Consider the following 11,623-nt stretch of genomic DNA (forward strand, 5'->3'; position numbering starts at 1 on the left):
CTTAATTCTAATTCTATTCCCAATACCTACTTCATATCGGACACTGCCTTAGTTCTAAACATACTACTATAAACTTCGTTAAGCTGACGAGTGGTTCAAATTCAACCATTCACAAAAGACCGGACCAGCAATGATCCACAGACAAGCCAATATAACCTCAACGAACCTCGCTCATCTATCACAGCCTTAAGTATAACCAATTCCAGAACTCCGTTTTGTTCTTAAAACAAAAATACAAAAGATTCCTTAAGTACCAACCAAAAGAAAACGAATTCTTTCCGCGTAGTGGCTAATAAATCTTTCCACTTAAAACAGACAAAAAAAAACTTAAAAGACGTTTAACAAATTGTCATTGAGCCCAAAGTTGGTAGATGTCAGATTACAACCTAAGTTGATGATGCAGTCAGTTTTGGTCAACGAACAAATAAGTTAGACCCTGTTAGTAAAACAGTAAGGTTGAAATTGGAGTGTGCGAAAATTTTGTGAGCAGCAATTGTAAGTTTGGTTCAAACTACAAGGGAAGTCGATTTAAGTTTGGCGGGAAGTTCATAATGATTTCATGAATTACAAATCAAAGTTGAGGGCGCAGCGTTTCGCTGACATGTCTTCGGTCGTTCTAGATGTACGATAGATTTGTAGTCAGTTCCTGGCTTGGGAAGTTTTAGGAGTGTATGCTCTCGAACTTCAGGATTGAAATCTTAAAAGTTGTCATTTTTACAGCTTATAAAGCTATTAAGATTACGTGAATGTTGGTTGTCAGAGCTTTGGCATAGGTATATTATTATCAGGATCCTTTTCCCTGTCGGATTGGAGACGATAGTCATATGTGATCTAGATTTTCTTTTTCGATTTTTTCTATCTCATTATATCTAGGCCAAGTGCGAGAAGGCCTCGCCTCTTCAACGGTTCTTTATAAATATGATAAAGATAAAGTGGTTGGATGACGAATAAATTTGTGATGGTAACGATATTGCTAAACCTCGATGATTCTTTTTTCGAACAGGAATATACTCAATCTTCTACCTGATCAGCAGATATACCAATTATGCTTGATACGCCTAATGTTGGTTTAAAACTACCTTCCTAGAAGAAAGTCTTAATAAGATTAAAAAAAGAGGTAGAAATTCGTCTCGACAATATTGTTTAATACGCAAAAGTGTATTGCCAATCTTACAACCTATCACAAATGACTTCCCCAATAGGCATAATACTTCAATCACTTACCTCGATCAAAAAACAAATCTAGTATTCATATCAGTATCACTAAAACACATTCAAACGTACATCCACGTAATAATAATAATTCTCCGTAGTACATGTCTGTTTGTATGTCTGCTCTCGCATCGGGATCCCGACTTAGCTAAATATTTGATTTGAGTCGAGATGAGATTTAACTCGCTCTCAAATTATTAGAGTCTGCTACACATGCGGTCGTCGTTAAGGAGGTTGTACACTTGGTTTTAGTTTTTGATTGATTTTAATCTGTTTGAATATATGTATTTCCATAAGATTTTCATAATTATAACACATGTTAAAGTCAGTCAAATACATAATTTTCGAAAGTAGTTTCGTTATTATGAATTGAGAGTATAAAAACGAGATAAAAAACCAAAGATAATTCAAATCGTTTTTACCGAATATAAAAAATATTCGGTAAAAACTATCATCTAAAACAAATAAACAAAATTTTACTGAAGCCAAACATGAAGCGTTTATTTATTATGTTTTCCTATTGGTTTTAATAATACAACATGGATTTTCTTTTTTATTTATTTTCACGTTTCCAATATTTTTTACACGTTTCAAAAAAGATATAAAAATCAAAAATATTTTTAAATTTAAATTAAGCGTATCAAAATAATCAGGCTATTTAACCCACTGCTGGGCACATGCGTCTTTCCTTTCCTTAGAAGCAGGGTTTGAGTTTTGAACACCACGCTGGCTCACTGCGGGCAATTTCAGATTACAACATTTCGAATCCAGGTTTCCTCATAGTATTTTAATTCATCTTTTTGTCAGTGATGTCTAAGAATAACCAATAAACTGCATATAACGTTGGTACTTTACTTCCATTGGGCTTGGACCTGTACAAAAGGTGTACAAGAAAGGCCACCATTACATTTTCAACAAAATTTGGTATTTCAATAAGTTCAAACCAGTGTATATGCCTCTTTACATATGAGTAGCGACGTAACATTATTACATTTCCAATTTTAGGAGATCGAGACACGACAAATTTTAGTTTGATTTGCTCATGTCTGCTTAATTTGGGTGATACACGATATTTAATACATATCTGCATTTACTGGCATTATGTTATTGGATGAGGAATTTCTAGGAATAAATTGAAACAGGAAACTTATTTTATGAAAACACGTCTGGTTTTTTTTATAGGCTGACCAAGAGGAATAATCTGCTTTTTTTTGTTGTAATGGAAAAAATAAAGCAACATTTTTTATTAGTGGGCTATCCAACACATTTTTTTCAATTCAAACTATGCACTATCTAGTTTTGTCCTTTAAATTTGATTTTGAACGTCATATTCCATAAAACAATACCGTGACAATACCTAAATTAATAAAATGAATGTTAATTTAATGAATGTTTGTAGAAACAAACATTCATTAAATTAACAGCAAAAAACTTGGAGAAATACATATATCATGTTTACATATATCATGTTTTTTTTTTATAATCAACGTTACGCAACGAACACCAGTCTGAAGCCCAATACTTTTCCAAACTCAATCACTCTTAATCCAAATGAACTTTAAATAAAACTTCGATAGCTAGCAACGAGATTCTAGATTTTTCCAATCTTGGAAAATAAAAATTCTCGTTTCCACGGAAGCCTCAAACGCGGTCCCGAACTGGACAGTAATAAGCTGGCAAGAAAACTCAATTTAACTTTGTCATCATCTTGTTATTAAAATTCATGAATTACAAATCAAAGTTTGTTTCGTTGGAGACAAGGAATGTTAAGTGCGGACGGCTAAGAATTGGTCAAGGCAAAATTTGTTTTTTTGGATGAGATTAAGAATTTTTAATTTAAACGCAGTCGCCTTGTTTAAAGTTCTGGCATTTGGAATTTAAATTGCATAACCTTGTATTTTTTTTATGAAATCTCTTGTAGGCATAGTTTGGAGTTCATACATTTACCGTGCGTGATAGGGTCACAATTGCTACCCCTGACTGAAACTTTATGATTAAAAGAATTATTTTTCTGATATATATACCTACGATCACTTTTGCACTATGGGTGTCCATTAAAGGAGAAAATAACACAGAAAAAAATGCTCATCTGTCTAGTACCAGACATTAAAATTAGAGATTCAAAGGATAGTTTCCATTTAGCATCACTTTGAATATAACATCTTGAGATCCAAGTCAAATAACTCTGATATCTCAAAATAACATGATCCGTTACTACCACCACAACTTAAAACCAGGCTATTGCAGTCGTGGAAGAGAGATGCCACTATTGGCAGTGTAGAGCGCCATTCCACTCTTACATCGATAATATTACTGTGAGTGATGGAAGTAGGCGTCTAGGGAGTATTAAAGCAAACAATTTGAGATAATCTCTTGAGTCCGAAGCGACGTCGAGTGTTCTACAATGATAGAAGTTTAGCAGACATGTTATCTGAACGTTAATATTTAAGTTAGTTAATATAATATTAGACTGGGTATAAGTTACATTAATTATTGTTTGTGAAATAATTAAGACATTGCATACGGGTTTATTGAAAATGTTCAATTCGTTTGCACTATTAGCCCTTGCAATGCTAGCAGGAGCTGGATGCGAGTAGCCGAAGATAAATCTCGATGGCGTGAACTAGGGATGTCTTTAGTATTTTCTATGTACACTGTGGACGAATATGGGCTGATGATGATGATGATGATGATTGGCCTTATAAACATAACTTAGTTATTAAAGAAGAAGTAGTGACAGAGTTATAGTAAGTTTTCTAATAAATGCCTTTTGAAATAAAACAGCAACTCACTTCAATTTAGTTTTCATATATTAGTTTTTCATAAATCCTTTTACACATATGTATTACTTATAACTTAACGGAAAATATTACTTCCTCTTCAGTTCAACCATCCGTCTCATCATAAAGTTTTTAAAATTAACCAAGTTTTCCCGCGCCGGCAAGAACTAGCTTCCCGCCACGCCAAGTGTTGTCCAACCAAAAAACAAATGGCGGGCGTGCGGCAGCAGGATATCGATAACCGAATCAATAAACATACCAATAAAAGTTATTTTATTAAAAAAAACGTATTTAAAAGTCAAAGTTGTAATACATATTATTATTTCAATTAAAATTAAAGAAGTATATTTAAAAAATCATGACCCTTTCTTTTTAGTACCGAAAACAAACTTCACCTGTTTGAAACACTTCGTATGACAGCTCTGTTCATTTAATTTACTGTCTGGTTCAATATATCAATAAACATTGAGATTAATGTTCCAAGGTAATAAAAATACAGTCAAATTACCAAACTCCTTTTTGCGTTTCTCAATATTTCTCCAATCGAATTCTCAACGCCCCCAAGATAACGTTTTGTAACTTCCCCAAAATATCAAAGCGTCTAATAATATCGTGGACCACAAAGGAGACTTTTTCTTTGCCAGTGCTTTGAATCCGTTGATATAAGTAACTTATTCCTTTTCCTTTCATATTTTTTGCTGACCATTTATTTTGGTACATGTTACAGAGTAGTCTATTATAGTTCCATGTATAGATACAAATTGATTTAAAGATTTTTTGGGGTTCCGTACGAAAATTGCTAAACAGGAAACCCTGCTACTAACGCTCCGCTGTATATCCGCATATCCGTCCGTTTGTCTCAAAGCTGTATCTCATAAATAGTGGATATACTCGTATATGCAGCATACGGTAGAAATTACAATCGATTCTATAACAATAAATAATGAAATATCGATTTTAAGCAGCGGTTAATATGGCAGCTGTCCGGTGGGAGGACAATTTTTGGTGAAAATTTATTTTTCATTTGCCAAAATTATACGGAATCAGTATCGCGAGTCCAGAACGCACCTGACCTTTTTTTTATTAAAATTTGATATTCGACTTTTATTTGATCATATTGAGATTACAAAGCAAACTTGTTTCTGAAACTTTGATTCGACCTATTCGTCATCCATTTCCGTCAAATTTGAATCATATTATCTCCGTACAAATCAATTCGAATTCCTACAGCTAAGCAATATTATTATGTAAAAATACCTTAAATCGTATGGGTATTTTAATGTTAAGAAAGTCTCAAGGTAAAATGTACGGTAGGAGTAAAAAAAACTTAGAATTAGCATTTTGAACAGCATAAGTCATTGTATTGTTGTAATTACTTTGTACTTCTTTCAACAAAAAAATACATTTGCTATACAAAACCAAACTAACTCAATAAACGACTACACTTCATAAATACTTCACTATCCTCTATTTAAAACTACAATATTTAACAAAATTTAATCCAGTCCCAAGAGGATATGAAATATATTGATTTATTAAAATGGAACCTGCACTAACATTCAACGGCATATTTATAACGAACATAAAACTCGCACCGATGACGCCAACTCCAATATCTCCATTATCAGCTGTCCTACATCTAGAAGCTATCAATACGTGAATATTACAATACACAGTTTCATTTTATACTGACTGCATCAAAAATTCAGTTATGAGCAAAGATCTATTTGGAGTAATGTCTACTAAATATGTAAGAAATAGAAATGATAAAATGATACTAGTATCATTATCTTCAGTAAAAGCAGTGTACCGTTTTTTTTTGGGGAAATCCTCATGGACTTCCTCCGCCCGGGGAGAGGCGGAGGAATGTGCCGGACTCGTACTGGCTTAAACCCCCGGTGTGTCTCCTCGCACGAGTCCAAATTCTTTCGCAGCAAACGCAGTGTACCAACCCCTAGCCTGATGGGCCGATGACCTAGCAAGGTAGCTGGTTCGGACTGAATGCGGGAGGTGAAGATTCGAGTATTGAGGCGGAACTTGAAAGAGGCCTATAGTATGTTCAGCAGAGGACATCGATGGGCCTAAATTGATTGATTGATTATAATTTCTCAATGTTCTTGATTTTCATTGCATATTCATTTTTTTCTGTTTGTTGAAGAAATTGTAGGCTAGATACTACGTGATTGTGATACTTTGCAACGTTCTTTCATGATTTAGAATGTTATAAGTAAATGATACAATGGTTTAATTCGCGTTGCCGTCCTCGTGTCAGTTTATGATTGAGGACTTGCATCCGAACCTAGTCGGGCAATCCCGATAAACACTCAAATAAAGTAAAGTTCTTTCATGGTCACCGGTAAAAAGGAAAGAGTGAACTCTGGTAGTTTGGACGATAAGAGACAGGCAATATATTCATCTATCTCCTTGTGACGAAGGAGTCCTTTAGATAAAGTTATCCCCTTAAAAAAGACAACCATCAAATGTTTTAAAATTTAGGCAAAATTGACACAGCAAATAAAACAACATAAAAATATAATCAATTATTATTTTTCTCACTTATTATAGGCAACTCTACCTCAGCATCACTTAAATTCCTACTAACAAAGTGACCATAATTATAATAATCCTCTATCTCCTGCAAAGTTCTATTTTTCGTCTCCGGTACATAGATTACAATTAAAATCGTACATATAAATGAAGTAAAGGCAAATATTAAGAAAGTATAAGTTATACCTAAATTTGTAATTACAAATGGAAATGGTTTTACTGTAGCAACGTATAACAGAGAAGTATATATATTAAACAAGGCTCCGCCAACGCCCCTATGTTTTACAGGCATCAACTCCATAGCTAAGGCGAAAGATAAAGAATTGAATCCAGAATTACAAGTTATTTTGAAAGCTAGCAAAAAGTACAAGAATAGATATGAATCTTTTGGAACTAAACCTATACTTTCCAAATACGAAACCAAACAGCATATAAGTAAGAAAAAATGAGACCCAAAAGCAGATCTTGTTAAAACAGTTTTGGTGTCGAAAAATCTTATCATGACCAGAGAGATGCCACAGCCTAGTAATAAAGTGCAAACGGCTATTAGATAGCCAACAACGGCAAGTTTAGAATCACCAGTACTTATCTCGATAATGGTTTTACTATACATGTAAATTGATACTCCACCACCGGAATAAAAATTGAATAGGACTAAGAACATGAATATAGAAGGCAGATATAAATCTTTCCTTTTTATAAGCCGACAAATTCGTTGAAAACTGCTTCTATTGTGATTTGGTTTCGGAACTTTCTGAGCGGCGATCAATGCTTGCAATTCTTTCATATCAACCTCATCAGTACCTCTTAACCAAACAAATGCTTGCTCACATTGTTCAAATTTGCCTTTATAAGCTAACCATGATGGTGATTCTGGCCATACCATTGGTAGCAATGTTGCTAATAGAGACCCACCACATAAGATTAACCCAACTGTTCTCCAGTTTAAACATACTCCTAAAATTGATACTAAGACCATCCCAATAGTTTGATGAACACTTAGCAATGTTAGACATAATGATCTGTATCTTGGAGACAGCATTTCACTGACTGTTACTAGGTTGATGATAGCTGCACAATTTGAACTTAACCCGAGAACAACAGACGATACTATTATAGTGTAGATGTCCATTGCTATGAATGCTAGGAACCATCCAATGGCTAATAGTAGAGAACTGCCGATGAATGTGAATTTTCTTCCTTTGTACTGCATGACCGATGGCATCAGAGTACTTGCTAAGCCGGCGACTCCGTGCATTGACGCTGGAATAAATCATTCCCTTAATGACATAAGATGTCAACAAAAAGTGTTAAAGAATACTTCATTATACGAGAAAAATATGAATAACCAGGAAAGTAACTGGTTTAAGCAGGATTAAGGGTTCTCTACCCGATGCTTCTGCATAGGATTCACATTTTGGAACCGCGAAATAAAATATCTAAAATCTTTTTTATTTTTGTTCATAGTTCATATTCCTGGACGAATTATTATGAATCCGCTTGCAAGCTCCCTTGGCATATTTTCAAACTTAGTGTAATACCAAAACTACCACTTTTTTATTAAAGCCTTTGGTAAAAATAATTAACAAAATGTCAATCCTTACCAATCCACGAAAGAGTCTCGTAGTCAGTCTTTATGTCACTGTCATCAGACATTAAATGCAGCAACAACACACCAGGATATCCCAACGTACTTCCCAGTGATACGGCAGACAGAAGTGGTGCTATGAGCACATACACCTGAAAATGACATTATAAACTTACAATTTTTTTTTTTTGCTTAGCTAAAGCCGGTTAGACTAGAAGCCGACCTTAACATTTGCGAAAAGGCTAGGCCGGTGATGAATGATGATGAAATTTACTAGTTATGACGTCACCAACGTGACCGTCATCTTTGCTGCAAGCCATGTTGTTTTGAGTTCCAATGTTGTGAATGGAATATTATTGTGGTTGGACGGTGCCGCCATGGTCAGCCTAGGTAGTGACGGAGAGATGATTTGAACACGCGTAAGTGTGCTTTAGGAGAGAGAATGGTAGAACAATTTTAAGGAGACCTTTGCAAAGCATGGGTTCAGTTGAGTACATAAAAAATAAGAAAATTTTCATCCGAGATTTTTCACACATGTAACTCTATGTATACAAATAAAAGTTCTTGAAGTATCTCAATCGAATCCCATAATACAATTTTGCGATAATCACTTTTTTAGAACACTACACACGCAAATTGTCATTAAAAAATAAACAAAATTACCTGTTTAAGTAACGGTGAAACCGCCATCGTTTATTGTTGTAACAATTCACGTTAGAAGATATATCATTATCACCTCACATCATTGTTTTGAACGGACGTTATGAAATTAATTATAATATTCGATTTAAAATTTAATAACATTGACTACAGTCATATAACACTTAACTTTATAGATACTTAGATAATATACCTACTTATTCATACAAGGAAAACGGAATTTTATGAATTAAATACTAATAAAACCAAGTATTAAATTTGTTTTCACTAGAGAAAGACTACGAAAGTCATTTTACGGAAAAAAATATGTAAAATAATTTCTAATATTTTTTGTCGACTTTTTGAAATATTTTAAAGTTATTATATTGCACCTAACTATCTTAATGGAGAGAGTTAATAAAGTAAATGTTTGAGTAATTGTACTTTTTACTTGCATTCCTTATTAAATATACACAAACAAGACGTTTATAGAGCTATTTAATTTTTTTTCACTTGTTTAAACACTTGAAAGAAAGCTATTTGTATTACAATATAAAAACGACTTTAGAGATCCTTAAACTTTGAATTTATCATAGTTTAAGAATGATCAACTGGATTCTTTTAATATATCTATACTCTATACTAATATATAAAACTGAAGAGTTTGTTTGTTTGTTTGAACGCGCTAATCTCAGGAACTATTGGTCCAAATTGAAAAATTCTTTGTGTTGAATAGACCATTAATCGAGGAAGGCTTTAGGCTATAAACCATTACGTTGCGACTAATAGGAGCGAAGATACAATGGAAAATGTGAAAAAAACAGGGCAGGTATAAATCATAGCTTATATCTTCTACCCACGGGGACGAAGTCGCGGGCAACAGCTAGTATTCGATATTGATCAACACCAAATATTGCGTAAATGCGTAGACGCCTATGAACGGCGGTGGGACATTTTTAGTCTCTTTTACAATTTATTATCATATGTTTCACTAAATCTTTAATTTTAAAACGCTGATTATTCCATTCCATTTTGAAACTGCTTGAATTTAGTTAAACGCAAGACTGAATTGAATCATTAAAGGAACATTTAGAACCGTTCTTAACTATAAAATCACAAGCAAAAAGTATCATAATAAATCTGCATCGGCTGTTTTGATCAACCAAACATACTAATAAAATTAACGACTAGAAAAAAATGGTCAGAGATATCGCTATCATCTGACTTTTGCAATTTAGATATTATCGCTACCGGTATTCATATATTACAGAACCCAAAAAAATATATGTAAATTGAGTCGTAACGTTTACAAAAGCAACAAACAAAACATATCATAAAGTTATATGGCGTTAATTCATTGTTGTGCTAATGATCACAGTATTGTGTTACATAAAAAGAGTAAAATAATAGTACACTTTGACAACCGTGTCATTGCGTCAATAATAAGTAAATACTCTGTTGTTGAAACGTCAATAAATTGAAAAGCATTTCAACTGTTTTTATGAGTTTGACGTAGGACGGTAACATGGCCGGTGCCATTCAGTTCTACATTTAAAAGAAGGATGGATTGCAGTTGCAGAAGCAAGACCTACGCAATGTAGTGAGCTACTTCAAATCCACAGCTGTTCTAAAATTTGTCGACGCATATCTTTCTACGGCATATAGCTTGATCAGATTGGGTTAGAGCGCATAGTTATAAAATTTGCTTATTAATGTGCTTAACATGCAAATAGAAATACTCTTAAATATTTTTTTAACAATGTAACTACACTATCATACGATAAGCCTTCATTGTATGGACTTTCATATTATTATTTTGTACAATAATGTAGTGTAGGGCGCCCTGTAGCTATGTAGGCGGGGCGATGATATCTGTAAGGAGCGAGGAGGAGAACTGAAAATTGCGATTAGTAGCCTGCCATTTGGGACGCCTTTCTCTACATGTGATGTTATACTATCGATATTGGGAGCCAGATGGGTCGAGAATGTAATTAAGGTCTCGGGATGAATCTGGATGAGGACAAAAATTGCATATTGCAGGTAAAATTTTTGGAAAGACTTTTGAGAAGAAGAAATTTTTTTCTTATCTCGCAACAAAGGCACTTAGAACGCAGTGAAGAATCGGCGGGTCTGGGTTATGCCCAATGTAATATAACCTTCAAAAAGTGCTACTTAGTAGAGACGATGATCATTTTAAATAAGGTTTACATTAACACTTATATGCCTTTAAATAAACTATAAGCTATTAGTGCTCATAAAGTGACATTACCATAACAAATACTACTTATAAACACGGCGTAACGAACATATTAATTGCAGCATCTGGCTTGCAATTATGTCTTGTAATGTAAACATCGCCTACACAAGATGAGCACCAGTGCAATGTAAACACCTGTATAGCATCCTGGGAGGATGGGATACAGAATTTATGTTAGACTAAACTGCCTCTGTACCTATAACTGTTTGTTTCATAATCAGATGTTTTTTTCTATCATTGGTAGATTTTTTGTTCTAGAATTATTTACTTATTGTGTGGTTATAAAGGTACATGGTACATTTAAATTTGGTATAAATTCCAACAAAAGAAATGAGAAAAAGGAAGTTAACCTTTTTTCTGTTTAGGGGGTTTAAATATATTTCAATGAAAATTGTATTAGGAATGAAGTCACGCAGTTTTTTTTTTGTAGCTACTAGAAGATAGAAGAGTCATGTCTTTTCTAAAATAAATCCTACCAAACTCAGTGAAGCAATTCGTTAAAGAGTCGATATTTTGAAAATCCTAACGTTAACACAGATGTAGTTTCATGAAAAAGATACTTTACCCTACCTTATTCAAACACAAAAACGGGTCCCTAAA

General features: G+C 33.7%; 1 protein-coding gene across 1 annotated transcript; it reads right to left on the bottom strand.

Annotated features, from left to right (window-relative positions):
* Positions 1-6,528: 6,528 nt before the first annotated feature.
* On the bottom strand, positions 6,529-7,812 carry LOC113499576 (facilitated trehalose transporter Tret1-like). The gene has a single exon (XM_026880091.1). It carries the CDS (start codon positions 7,795-7,797, stop codon positions 6,529-6,531), a length of 1,269 nt encoding a protein of 422 aa, XP_026735892.1. The 5' UTR covers positions 7,798-7,812.
* Between the last annotated feature and the right edge of the window lie 3,811 nt (positions 7,813-11,623).

Source organism: Trichoplusia ni, chromosome 12, assembly GCF_003590095.1.
Source record: "Trichoplusia ni isolate ovarian cell line Hi5 chromosome 12, tn1, whole genome shotgun sequence".
Taxonomy (NCBI): Eukaryota; Metazoa; Arthropoda; class Insecta; order Lepidoptera; family Noctuidae; genus Trichoplusia; species Trichoplusia ni.

Excerpts from the sequence above, each read along its gene's own strand:
- LOC113499576 (XM_026880091.1), bottom strand. The coding sequence starts at position 7,797 with ATGCACGGAGTCGCCGGCTTAGCAAGTACTCTGATGCCATCGGTCATG.